General features: G+C 55.4%; 1 protein-coding gene across 3 annotated transcripts; it reads right to left on the reverse strand.

Moving 5' to 3' along the window:
• Positions 1-537: 537 nt before the first annotated feature.
• GGA1 (golgi associated, gamma adaptin ear containing, ARF binding protein 1) lies at positions 538-11,692 on the reverse strand. 3 transcript variants are annotated; one of them, XM_054821360.1, is made up of 17 exons: positions 11,523-11,692; positions 10,883-10,967; positions 10,502-10,577; positions 9,876-9,974; positions 8,503-8,626; positions 7,889-7,989; positions 6,710-6,790; positions 6,158-6,295; positions 5,933-6,014; positions 5,400-5,507; positions 4,945-5,100; positions 4,057-4,121; positions 3,736-3,914; positions 3,342-3,625; positions 2,885-3,054; positions 2,530-2,640; positions 538-2,361 (listed from the first exon to the last, which is right to left on the reverse strand). In XM_054821360.1, the coding sequence occupies exons 1-17, from the start codon at positions 11,551-11,553 to the stop codon at positions 2,251-2,253; spliced, it is 2,001 nt and encodes a 666-aa protein (XP_054677335.1). In that variant the 5' UTR covers positions 11,554-11,692; the 3' UTR covers positions 538-2,250. The 3 variants fall into 3 exon arrangements, with proteins under 3 accessions (XP_054677335.1, XP_054677351.1, XP_054677344.1); XM_054821376.1 differs by lacking the exons at positions 9,876-9,974; positions 10,502-10,577; positions 10,883-10,967; positions 11,523-11,692 and adding an exon at positions 9,725-9,869; XM_054821369.1 differs by lacking the exons at positions 7,889-7,989; positions 8,503-8,626; positions 9,876-9,974; ... (1 more) ...; positions 10,883-10,967; positions 11,523-11,692 and adding exons at positions 6,888-7,115; positions 7,708-7,882 and having other exon boundaries at positions 6,710-6,810.
• Positions 11,693-13,566: the final 1,874 nt, after the last annotated feature.

A 13,566-nucleotide genomic window follows, 5' to 3' on the forward strand; every position in this document is an offset into this window, starting at 1 on the left:
GCCAAGCCATGGCCTCTTTGCTCCCATGCAACGTCAGAGACCTGCTCCCAGCCCCGGGCTGCTGCTTGCTGGAGCAGATCCCCCTCCTTGCACCCCTGCAACAACCGCTTCCGAGAGGCAGCCCCGGGGAAGAGGAAGAAGTGCTGCTACAGGCGGTGGTGAAGCTGCAAACAGCTGCGAGGGGCACAGGAGCAAGCTCAAGCCCTGCTCCCCGTGGGCTGCGGGGCACTGACCCCTGCCCACCGCCTCTCCACGGGGAGGAAGAGAGGGAAGCAGGCAGCACGCAGCTCACTGTCTGGAAGTGATTCTGCTCTCAAACAGGAATTGAGAGCAGCTGGGGGACTTCCACCAGCCCTCTCCCTGCTTATGGGAGTGGGGAAATCATCATGGCAAGGCCCCGGGTGACAAATTACAGGATTGCAGGGGCAGGGTTTGAACCGGAAGCAACGCTTCGCAAGGGTAGAATATCAGCTCCTCCGCAGTCAGGGAAGGTGAGGGGAAAATACATTTCTTGAGTCAAAAGGCAGAGGGCCAGGATCAGGAAAGCACTCTTTATTTCCCATAAATACAGCAGATTCTTCGCGCCGGGCGTTTAGTTTTAAATCTGTTTGTTTTCTTCCATTTACAGAATTTTGCACTGAAAATATATACAAGTCTGTTCAAGAACCAAACAAGATCTGCAAAGAAAAAACCCATACAAAACCCTGAAAAGAGACCAGAAAGGGAAGTAAGACACAGCAGAACCCCAGCATAAAGACCTTGCTTCCCCCTCTCCTCTATCACTCGCTGCACCCAGCTCCGACACCTCACCTTTGCTGCCCCCGAGCCGAGAGCACAAGGCACCCTGCTCGTCCCCACGTCGCACAGACCTCCTTCTACCCTCTAGCAAGCTAACGCAGGGCACAGCGTACCCCCAATTTTAAGATCAGGCCTTGTTAAAACCAGTTTAGGGATGGGAAGCGGCTCCTGTGGTGCAAGTCCAGCGAGGGATAGAGATTGCTCAGGACGTGCCACCGGCCGGTATCCTCCGTGCCTGCAGATCCCCGCTCTTGTGTCACAGTGATCAGGCGGCTGGGGCGAGCCCCCTCCCCGCCGCAGGGAGCCAGGCCGGCCCACGGCTGCGGGCGAAGGTGCGCAAGGCACAGCTGTACCCCCCCACTTCCCCGTGCCCCCCCAGTGCAGAGCCGGGCTCCCAGTGCAGAGCTTAGTGGTGCCCCCTGGTGATGGGCTGGGAGTTGGGGAGAGACCAGAGTCCAGCCCATCACCTACCCACAGCGAGAAGATGCTGAAGAGCCGAGAAAACCCCCTGCCCCATCGCACTCTCCAGCCCAGCCGGGGGAGGAAGACTACGTGCTGCTTCCTCTCCCTGCTGGGCAGGAGGCTGCGGGGAAGAGTCAGCCCCCCCTCTCCCCCCCAGCACACCCCTCAGGACTGGCAACCAGGACAAAGTTCGGCAGCAGTCCCCAAAGCTTGCTGCTGTTGATAAAGCACACGGGAAGGGTGTGGGCTTCCTCGCTGCAGGGGTTCAGTGCCCAGGAGCTCCAGCTGAAGGGGATGAGAAGGTACAGAGCAAACCGTTCCCAGCCCCCGGGCTCCACCCCAGCACCCACCTCCCACCCGCAGCTCCGTAAGCAGCTGGAAGGAGGGATATAGGGGGAAGATTTCTCCTCCTGCCCCCCCCCCCCCAAAAGGGCACGTGCCTGCTCTCGGTGCTGGACACACCCAGTCTCTGTCCAGCCTTGTTCCACACCAGGTCCACTGCAGTCCCACCAGACAGGGAACTGCTAGGGCCCAGCTCCAAGGAGGGGACAAGAGGGAGCACCACAGAGCATGAAGCAGCTGAAGGGCTGGAAAGCGTGGAGGGGACAGACAAGGAAAAGTATCTTCCTGTGCTAGGCCTTGCCCCAGGCTGAGGCTGTTAAGCTCCCCGTCCTTGTTTCCCACTGCACCTAGTAGGAAAGCAGGGTTAGAAGAGAAGCTGGACAGACTGGGGAGTGATGCCTTTGGAAGAGCAGGGAAGGCAACTGTTCACCCACATGAAGCTTTTCACTCCACTCCTAGTCTTGTGGGATGAACATCTCCTGGCGTCTCTGCTCTCCTGCACGCTCCCTCTGGCCCTCGCCCGGCCATCTGGAGAACAGAGCGTGAGCAGCAGCCCCCCACCCACCCTCCCCACCTCCTCAGGCTGCTCCAGCCCTGCAGGGCTGGTTTCCCAAGGACTCTGCAGTGTAGTGCCTGCAACGTGCGGCCCTAGAGGTTTCCCCAGGACTCCGGTGGGGGGAACTGGTCCACGTCCCCCATTTCATTGTAGGTTTGCTCTCCCATGGTGAAGGTCAGCTTGTACCGTAGCCTCACTTTCTCCTGGAGACAGGGGAGAAATGATAAGCAGTCAGAAGGGTGGGAAGAAAGTCACGAGGCACAAACCATTCAGGTCTCTAGGAAGCTGTAGAAGGAATAGGGACAGGGTAACCAAACTTTGCCCAGGCAGCAAGACCAGCCTCTGCTCATGCCCCAGGCTGGTGCTGTTACCTTCTGTGGGTTAGCTAGCAGCAGGACTTGTGTGATGGCACTGGGGTGGACAATGGGGTTGAATGCTGGCAGCTCCGTGCCTGAGGGAGGCTGCAGCTTCACCTTCATCACCTAGGGAGAGAGAAGAGCATCCCACGTTCCTGAGAGGGACTGGGCAACCAGAGGCCCTGCTCCTGTATTTATATTCCATTGTCTAGTTGAAGAGAAAAAACACTCTGCTGGTTCCTGCTAATCTGAAGGCAAGACAACTCGCTTTCAGCCCCAGAGAGCTCTCTCCACCCACCCTGCCTTTCCTGCAAAGGGAGAATCACACTTTGGCTCAGTCTGGGCACCTCAGCCCCAGCAGCCACCTTACCTTGGGGACGGCAGACTGAAAGACAATGTTGCGGATGGGCTGCGGGGCCGTACTAAGCATAGAAATCACCACCACAAGCACATCAGGTCTCTCAGGCAGGGCATCCTTAGCAAAGTGGAAGAGGACACGGAAGCCGTGCTGATCATACACTGTCACAGGGAGGATGCTGCCTGTGGGAAAGGCAGGGACAGGCAGCAGTGAGCCAGGAGGGAATTGGCCCTGCGGTAACCCTTCCTCATCGCCCAAACTCCACACAAGTGACAGAGATACCACTCCTCCTCAACCTCCACAAAATCCAACAAGCCAGAAGTTTCCTCACATTCTTCCCTTCCATATGCCGGTGGTTTGTTCCACCTTCTTCATACCCTGTCCAGTTGTTTCTTCCCCAACTTGTCTGACTCCCTTCCAAACAGTCCACGCCCCCCAAAACTTGCCCTACTCTTTCACCCCAGCTCACTGGGTTTGATTGACTCCAGAGGCACAGTGATGTTGGCCAGCGAGATCTCCTGAGGCAGCGCAGTGGCAGGAGGCCGTGGTGGGACTGCAGTACTTCCTGCTGGTGCGGTGGCAGCTTTGGGAAGTGTAGCAGGGGCAGGCAGCTCTGAGGTCAGGGGCAGCGTGGGGTTAGGGGAAACGCTCTGGAGCACGGGCAGAGCACTGGGATTGTGGGCCACGATGCCAGAGCTGCTCCTGTTCTGGAGATCCCTCAGGGTGAGCCGGGGAGGGGGCTGCTGCTTCTCCCTGGAGGGAGAAAGAACAAGGAGTGGAACAGGGCACTGAAATGCCTGTAACCAGCACCCCAAAAACGGAAAGGATGGGGAGAAGTGCAAGATTGACCTTCCCCTGCTTACCATCGCACTTGTTGGGACTCTGGAGGCAGAGACTGTTGCAGCAGAGTCTTGCCCAGGAGGTCCAGGTCATCCAGCCCACTGGTGAAAGGAGAAGGTTTGGGAGAGGACGCGCCAGCATCTGCTTTGACTGGTTGCATTGCCATGATCGGAGTGACACTGAGCTCGTTGCTATCTGATGACTGTAGGAAGAGTGCACAGGAGAGCCCCCCCAAGCAGGGTTGCATATCAGCACCAATCATCAGAGCTGGGACACTTCCCTGCCTAGTCCATTTGTTGTTCCACCACCTTCCCCACCTTCTGCCCCGGCTCCCAGCACGTTACCTGGAAGCTGTTCCAGCCACTGCTGTCACCAGCCTGGGCAGGATGTGGTGCTGGGTCATTCAGGCCTGTCAGGGTAAAAGCAAACATGAAGCTTAGCTACCAAGTGGGGAAGAGCATTAAACAGGGCCTGAATAAGGCACCAGTAACTGAGATCCCTCCGGTCAGATAAGATGCAGAAGCAGCAGGGCAGAACCACCAACACGGTCTCAATCTCTGGCCCTCATCCTTTCATGGGGGAGCACAGGGAGGGTGACAGTATTTTTTCTGCCCAGAGATCCTCATTTACAGTCTAATTCCTACTGCAACTGGCAGAGAAGTGAACACTACTGGGTTGACAAGCCCCACTTGCACCTGCATCTGGGGGATCATGTTGTCTACTTCATGCTGTTGTACTCAAAACAGCAATCTTAGGAAACAGACACTTTGTTGGGAAAAGCAGGACTCTAGGGCCTTCTAGGACTGGCACCTCACAAGATTTCAATGTCAAAAGTTCTGGAAGTCCCATGCGCCTGTTGCCAGCTCGTGACTTCAACTGCAAGGACTAAACATGAGGAGCTGGGGGTGATCCACCCTTGTGATCCCAACTGGGGATGGCCATTGCATCACTCTCAATTTACCTGCCAGGTCAGTTTTCCCAGAGCAAATCAGAGGGCACATCCCTGCAGGCTCTTTCTGACTAGTCAGGAAAACACCACGGGATTGAAGTTCAGAATCATAGCAGGGTCTTCCCCTCCTCCCTCACATTAAGTGAAGGACACCTCTTGGTCTTTCATTATTCACCTCTCCCAGAGCTCTCCCTTATTCATGTTCCTACTACAAGAAAAACCATCCATGCAGACTGTCCAGAGTCAAGGAAAGAATAAAGAGCTTTTGCTCTGTAGTTCTCACCTAAAGACATGAGTTCATCATCCAGCAAGGAGACAGAGCCAGCTTGGTCAGGCACGGGGACTGCTGAGCCACCTGACAGTGTGGGCAAGACTGGGTAGGAAGGGCCTGATGCTGGAAGATCCAGGCCTGACAGATCCAGAAGCGCTGAGGTGCTGCCTACAAAGAAGGAACAATCTGAGACAGAAACCTTATCCAGTCCTTATCCAGTGTGCTGAGGCCAGTTCCCATCCCTCCTCACAGGTGGGAGAAGGAACTCCCCATCTGCTCTCCCTTCCAGTTCCCTTTCTTCATGCATCAGACATCTCTGCAAGCCATTTCCTCATCTCACCAGCCCCACTCTGACCTCCTGCAGGTTTCACCTTCCCACTTCTCTCAATCTTCTCTCAAACTGCAGGAAACCAGCAATAGGGTCCCCCTGCTTGACCCTCCTGTCCCCATTTCCCAAGTCCCCTCACCTCGAAGCGGACCAGCCACTGTCTCCCCATTGATCTCTTCTCCCCGCACAAGCTGCTTGTAGAGATTGATCACCTGTGTCAGATTGTCATTGGCTTGCAGGATCTCCGCTGAAATGGAATAGGTGGGAAGTTTTAAGATCGTGAAGAAACAAAAAAAGAGTGAGCTTTATGCCCCAACTCTGTGTATTCCTTCAAAGCAAGGCCCAAGGAGCTGGTAACAGCCCACTGCAGATAGCATTTTTGCAATTGTTGCTGCAAACTTCATCGAGGTACGTTGATACCCCCGTGGCAGTCTGAGCAGGACAAGCTCAAGCATCATTCCTACTGTGAAGTGGAAGAAGCCTGTAACACTGCTAATTACTGCCACGTGCCCCTGCTTCATGCCAAGCCATAGACTAACGAACGTACAGTAACCAGCCACCCCAGAGTGGTGGGTGCTGATGGGCTCCCCATGGCATGGCATCAAAGCACAGGCTCCCTGAAAGAAGACGGAAGGAGAAGGGGACAGAATGAGAAAGGCCAGATACACTTACCCAGAGCTTCATCATTGTCTTCTGTGTCACTGGCAAGTCGGAAAAGCATGGGCCTCATGCGCTCGCAGCGCTGATACAGCTCCTGGGGGAGAGGAGAAAGGGGTACTCAGGCAACCAGCAGGATGCTCAGCTGGAGGTGCAAAACCAGAAGGAGGAACATGGCAGGGATAAGAGCGATCCATCTCTGCTAAGCCCAGGGAGGATGCTGGAATGGCCTTTCCTCACCTTCATTAGGTCCTCATTGCTCTCTGTTGTCTCCCCCTTGCTGTAGTTTGTCACCATCTCTGTCAGCAGCTTCACATTGTTGTTCACCTCCTCGATGGCATTCACCCTCTTGGAGATCTTCTCCATGCGCTTCTGATCCTGAAGGGGAAGAACACAGGGATGTCCTTGCTCTTGTCTGCAACTTGGAAAGGAGGAAAGCTGAGCCAGCCAACACACCAACTCCCTGGACTAAGGCATAGCTGCCCTCAAAAGAGTTCCCTCTCCACTGGAAAACTCCAGATCACCTCTGGGTCAGCACTTGCCAAACAGGGGTGGAATTGCCACGGATCTAGTGCTGCAGCAGGGCTTGGGCCAAAGAAAGTGCCCAGAGCCATTCCTTCAAGTAGCCAAGGGAGGGCAGAAGTCACATGAGGACTCTTTAGCAGCTGCTGCTGCAAAATTTTGAGCAGAAGCTCCATATGTCTCCATGAGAACAGAGACCCACTGCTCCCTTGGTGCCAACCACTGCCACCCAGACCATGACTATCCAGCTCCCCTTCTCCCCAGCCGCACCTCCTGAACCATCTCCTTGATGAGCTTGTTGGCAGCCCGGAGGTCCTCAGGATGGGAACTTTTCAGGAGACGAGCCAGTATCTGCAAAAGAGAGCGTACCTCTGAGCCCAAGCTGAGGGGTGGCAGCCAGAGTCACTCCTGCAACATTAGAGCCAACGGAGCTACCCCCGGCCCAAACCTGTATCTGGCAGAGGTGGCAGACAGCGCCAGCCATTTGAAAGCCCAGCCACGAGAGCCTGTGGGCTATCAGAGACCAGGGAGAGAAAAAGAACAACTGGTCTTCCTTTTCCTGTTGTGGTTCTGGTTATGCAAGGTAGGTCTTTCCCTGCAGATCCCCTGCATTCAAAAGCTGCCCCTGCTTGCCCGTTATGCACCATGGAGACCCAGGAGCACAGCAGCAGGAGTACTGAGGAAGACAGAAAGCCTAGTTTAATTCAGGGAATCGCCATGGGACTGTAATGGACTTCTACTAAGACCCCTTCACATGCCTCTTTGCAGGTGCAATTGGTGAAGAGGGAGCGCTCCCACTTTCTCCCCTCTTCTATAGTCGGAGAAACATCCCACTAGCCACCTACAAATCCTCATTTGCACGCTGTGACCCATGGAAGCAAAATATATCCCCTGCAGCACATTGGCATCGCACCTCTGCTGCAGAACTAGACCCGGAGAAGCCTAATACTTGCTTAAATGTATCAGCACTGATAAAGCAGAGGTTTGTCTGAGTGGTCACCCAATTCTGATGAAAAGGCAATATAGGATGGGTCCAGGAGGGTATAAGTAGTTGGGCAATAAGTGGATTGCAGTGCTGGGGGTGGGGAAGAGATAACAGCAGCAGCATCTGGGGCTGGGATTTAAACCTCATGGCTAGATAACTCAGAAGCCTGGAAACCGCAGAGCGGCAAACCTCCCAGAACCTGCTGGGCTAATGTCAGCGCTCCACCCTTCACACCATCCTGCAGCTAAGAGCTCCAAAGGTCAAACAGACCCACATTCCCCACCTTTGGTTGTTTCCTTTGTCATGATGTTGGAGCGGGCCCTCAGTATTCTTGTGATGCATTTTCTGAAGGACAGCATGTGGAGCTGGGGCCTTCACTCTCTCTGGATCTCTACCCCAGGAGGACAGGAGATCCTGGAGCAGGGAAGACGTTCGCTGTCCCTCTCCTTGCACTGAGCCCTTACCTTGGATTTCTCTTCATCATCAAAGATTATGTTCTTGGGCCGAGGGGGAGGAAGTGGAAAAGGAGCATCGTCAGGCAGTTTTGGGTCACATTTCACGATCCCTGCAGCAGAGACCAATGGAGAGGTCAGGAGGACTCACTTGCTGAGGGATGGCGTTGCCACCTAGGTCATTTATTCCCTAATGGACCACCAAACCCAACTGGGACTAAGGGGGTTTGGGTCTGCTCCCACTACCCATGATACTGGATTGTGTTTTCACGGAAGAACTGCCCCCTACTCGCCATAAATATCCTCTCTTAGAAAAACCCAGCATCAACTGCCAAAGCACTCGCAGCCCTTAAGCACCAGCTCCTTCCAGTGCCCCATCTCCTGCAGGGAGTAAGCAGAAGTCCCCTCCAACCCATCAAGCAACTCAGACCACCAGCAACTCCCTCTGTCCAGCCAGGAGCCCCAGGCACCCGCTCCTTCGCCTGCCCCTGCTGCTGAACCAGACTGATGGATGTGCTGGGTCCGGGGACAGGAAAGGGAGAGTTCATTTCAGATTCTGCCCAGACAAAAAAGGAGGGAGGGCAAATTGTCCGTCCACCTTCACCTTCCAGACCACTGTCTCTCACCTTGTTTCTTCAGCATCTGGTAGGCCTCTGAGATCTTCACCTCGTGAGGCAGCCCCAACGTCCAGCTGTACATCAGCTCCAGGATCTTTGACTTCACTTTTTCTGGTGTCCGGCTGCCAAGATACTAGAGGAAGAGAGAAGAGGTGGCTTGAAGCTGATCTGAGCCGTTGCAAGCCTGGCCTGTTCTTCTCCTCCCCTCCCCCAGGAGAAGTGAGACCGTTCCCAACGGCACAAGGAGGAGGAGGAAAGAGGAAGCAAGCAGGAAAGCTCATGAGGCCCTTGCAACATGTCCTATGCTGCGCTTGGTTTCCACCACAGGAAACACAAGAGGTGGGAGAAATGCTGCACCAGCAGCCCCTCAACAACACGCAGGGACAGGTGGGAAGGCTCAGGTGGATCCCTGTCACCTTGTGAAGGAAAGGGTACTGCCAATAGAAGCTGCTTAGCAAGGCAGCCCTTCAGGAATGAAGGGACAGCAGGACTGGGAGGAGAAGGACTGTGGGTCCCTGGGGCAGGGCCCAGCCTTCTCTCAGGGGCACTCTCCAGCACAAAGTGCCAGGCACTTGTTAGAGCTACGTGAGCCCCAGATGACCAGCACCCTGCAGTGAGATCTCCAAACGTTACAGCTCTCCCCCTGTCATAAAACCACCCTTCTCCCGTGGGTCTGCTGGGCAGAGGCAATGCATGTGCCGCCAGAGGCTAGTGGCTTAAGGTAGAGGACGTTCTCTAGGGTGCCTAGCAAGAGGACTTTAGTGTGCTGCTGTCACTGTCCTCGGCTATTCATCATCACCGATCACAAGCTGTGACTGGCAGATGAAGATTTTCCTTACTCTCATTCAGTCTGTGTTCACTTAACTCCATCCTTGCTGGTGTTAACTGCCATGACTGCATAGGAGAGCACGCACAGCTTGTTCTGCTGCAGGAACAGCAGAGGAGCAGGTAATGACTTGGTGCTTCGGATGGACTTGCCAGAGCACCACTGACCAGGCCTGGGCTTGCCCTCTGAGAGTGTCTCAACCAGGTTGGGACACTCCAGAGAGACATGGTCACGATGTCAAAGCTGAAGGAGGTTCCTGAGCACAGACAGGGCTGACAGAGATGCAGGGAAGGTGACTCCAGGCACGCAGATGAGGTCAATAGTCTCGCAAGTGCTGGTTGCATCATGTCTAGAATCAGCCAGGGGCAGAGGGGTGAAAGCTCACCTTCCCACTGGAAAACTCACCAAGTAATGAGGACTAAATCTCCTATTAGCATTGTTCTGTTTCCCCCACATCCCAGCGGGCGTTTGACCTTCCTGCTCAGCCACTACTTCTTCCCAAAGCCCTCCTGACACCAGGCTCCGGTCCCCTCCAGCACAATGCCCTGAGACCCACCTTGGGTGACACCACTTTGATGAGCTCATTGAGGAAGCGGAACTTGCCCACCTCATCATGGAACCGTTTGCCGCAGCTCTTCATGCAGGACTCCAGAACCTGGGGAGAGGGGCCAGGTGAGCCCCAGCATGGGGTCAGCAGCAGGTTCAGGAGGGAGCAGCTCCCTCCTTTTCCCCCCTCCACAGGCACGGAGCCTGTGGCTATCCTCACAGCAGCATGGAGGGACACCCCCTTTCCCTCCCAGGAGGCCAATCATGCTCCCAAAGAGAGGCAAGAAGATTTTCCTCTTTGGGGTCAGTCTTTGCAGAGGTGGCTCAACAGCCCGTGGAAGGAGATACCCTTAAGACAGCTCACAAATACTTTCACAGCGTGGACCCACAACACAATTAAGGGAAAAAAAACCTTCCTATCAACAGGCTACGATCCTTCCCAGGAACAAGACCTTTCCTACCAGTCACCCCTCCTCTTTTGTGGAACCACCTTCACCCCCTCTCCCACCCAAGGGCTCAGGTGCTCCAGGGCTTTCTCAAAGGCAGTTCAAAGTTTCCCGTGCTCCTCCAGTCAAACTGGAGCAACCCCACACCCTGGCCCTCCATCTAGTTCTACAAGCCTGCAGATGCCCTTACCGTGAGGGCCTGGATAGCTTCCCATTCCTGCGGAGACTGGATCTTGTGGGCAAGAAGTCGTGTAGCAAGTGGAGGACTGGAAGGAACGAGGGGGAAAAAGCTAGCCGGTTATTGATGAAAAACCTGGTACCTGTGTTTCTATCTGGGAATCCAGAGTTGAAAAGCATGTTGCAAGTTTAAGGCACCGATAAGGCACCAAGACACCTCAAAACCCTGGGGGAACCTTCCATTAGTGGACCACGACCCCGCCCCCCCCCCCCCACTTTGAAGGGCTTCATGCCGATTCAGCTCTTAGGACAACCCCACTGATGCTCACCACATGGGGAATCACAACCCAAGCCCATGACATGGAGCGGCCTGGGGAAAAGAAGCAGCACTTACCCCTCTAGCTCCTTATTGAGCTGCTCACAGAAAGCGTTGATACCATCCCAGTCCAGGTCCTTGTTCAGGGGGTTTGTTGCTTTGTCTGCGGGAGGGGAAAGGGGACGGTGAGAAAGTCTCCCCAGGCTCCCACCCTGCGGAGATGAGGAGCAACACTGCTCCCGCTCCCTCGCCGCCAAGTCCACCAGGTGCATCAATGGAGGATGGCGTGGACGGAAAAACATGCTCGTGTCCACTTGTACAAGCCCTGTGCACACACTCCCTTCACCACCACCTCCCCGCCAGCAGCGCACACCCACCCGCCATCGCCGCACACCCCCGCCGACGCGCGCCCTGCCCCACGCTCAGCATCCACGAACCCCAGGTGCGCCCACGGCCACGGCCACGGCCGCCCACCCCTCTCGCCGGGCCCGACACCCCCATTTGCCCGAAGCCACCCCCTCCACTCGCAGACCGGCCCGCCCTGACACCTCGCTACATGCGACCCCCCCAGAGCACCCCTCATTCCCTCACACCCCGGAGCACCCCCCCTCCCCACCTTCCACCCCCTCCCCAGCAGTGGCGGCCGGCGCCCCGCTGGCGGCGCGGCCGGGCCGTGTCGCGTCAGGGGGAAGGGAGGGGTGGTCGCGGCCGCACTCACTGATGCGCGCCTCCAGCGTCTCGGGCTCCATGGCGGAGGGCCCCGCCCGCCCGCCGGTTCCTCAGCGGGGCAGCACCGCGCCGCCGCTCACCCGCCCGGCCCGGCGTCGCCGATCCATCGAGAGCACCGAACCGTCTAGAGCGCCGCCCCGACGGCCTCACTATAGAGCACCGGAAGTCGGCGGCGCAGAGCGCCACCCCGCTCCCAGAGCGCCCCCTGCCGAAGCGCACCTCCGGTCCACCATAGAGTTCACAGCGCAAGGGAAAGAAAGGCGCCGGATGAGGAAGGAAGCGGAAGACCTCCAAGAGAAGGACATAGAGAGAGAATGAGCGAGGGGCAGGCCAGAGCGCCGGAAATCAGCTGCTGCACGAAACCAAACCGACCTAGCCCTTCCCGGAAGAACCCACGTACTGGCAGGTGAAGCCACTTCCGGTGCAGGAATAAGACACTTCCGCCTCACGGGGGAACCAGCGTGTCCTTTAAAAGGACACGAGCCTGCCGGCTCGGGCGCATGCGCGGTGGGCGTCCGCCCGGCCTTGAGGGTAGTGGGGCCGTGCCCCCCCGTGATGGCCGTGCCCCCCCGTGATGGCCGTGCCCCCCCGTGATGGCCGTGCCCGGTGCCTCTCCTCGGGCCTTCGCGGCTGTGCGGGCGGCGTTTTAGGAGATGTTATAAATGTCAGTAGGCGAGCTCCCGTGTCCTGGTAGGAGTCATCTTTAAATTGTTGCCAGTGCTCTCCTGGCAGGGCCTTGCCTGGCCTTGTCACCTGGCTGAGCAGCTGAAGGAGGGGGTGGGTGCAGGGAGGTTGGTGAAGCCCTGTAAATAACTAAGGCTCCAGGAATGTAAACTCCATTTGTCCTCTTTCTCCTTGTGGTTTTGGTAATCTAGGCCAGCCCTAACTGTGTCACTTAATATTGCTTGTTTTCTCTGTGCTCCAGTGGTCTTGGAAGGAACAGTGTGTCTGTGTCCCTGTGGTGATTTATAGCTTTTGTTGTGTTGGGTTTTTTTCCTACTTTTTAAATAATGCCGGTGAAAGTTGCCAACTCAATGACCTTTGGGGAGCATAGGGCTCCACCTGTTTGAAGAGTCCCCAGTGCATCTCATCAGCGTGGGTGCTCAAAGCCGCCTTCTGGGGTTGGCCCTGCCGGAACCTCTGCGATAAGAGCAGGAGTATGATACAGTCTATTCAGCCTTAAAGCATCTAATCCTGGAGACAGATGTCTGAGTCAGAGTGGTCCTGTGTTGGGTTACTCATTTACAGTGCTAATCCCGCAGATGGCAGGCGAGGGAACTGCCCTGATATCTTTTCCTTATGGACAGCTATTGTTTTGGGGGGGATTTTTTGGCCATTAAGAAGTACTTTTTGGCACTTGAATGTAGTTCTTTTTTTAACTTACTGCCTTGTATCACAAAGCCTTTTTTAAGTCCCTTTAATAGAAAATTGCCACATCCTTCCTTCTGCTGCGTTCAGGCACGTTTTACATGAGTTATTTTAATCTTATGAGTCAGGCTTGCCTGTCACTTTTACCTCTTTGATTTTTCTGAGAATCCTTAAGTCATCTTTAGGAGGCTGAGGCCTAGATACTGCTCTTCTAGGTCATGTATGATCTGCATAGCAGGCATGCATCTCTTTCCAACCCGCAAAGCGCTGCCTCTGAAGGAGTGGTTTTTGACCCTGGTGTTTCACAGCCCCCTTTAGCTCAGGTTTCGATCCATCTGAGTCTGGAGGTTGTTTATTTTCCTCTCTTTGGCAACACCCAGTGGTTAGCAAGTCTGGGATGAATGGAAAGCTGCACCTCTTTTCAGCTGGTTGCAAACAATGGCGAGTGAACCGATGCGTAACAGTCATGTCAGCAGCGGCCTTTCAAACCTTGTTTTTTACTTCTCAGAGATTTAGGAGTCTCTTTCGCCTTTGGTTACATCTGCTTTCCATATAACAAGGACTCTTAAGTGCCATAAAAAGAGAGATCTGAGTCTGAATTTTGCGCCCTCTAACAGTGGTTAGATGATATGTGAGGAAAAACCTTTCTCCTGTCCCTCGATTTA

This window comes from Grus americana, chromosome 1, assembly GCF_028858705.1.
Source record: "Grus americana isolate bGruAme1 chromosome 1, bGruAme1.mat, whole genome shotgun sequence".
Lineage (NCBI taxonomy): Eukaryota > Metazoa > Chordata > Aves > Gruiformes > Gruidae > Grus > Grus americana.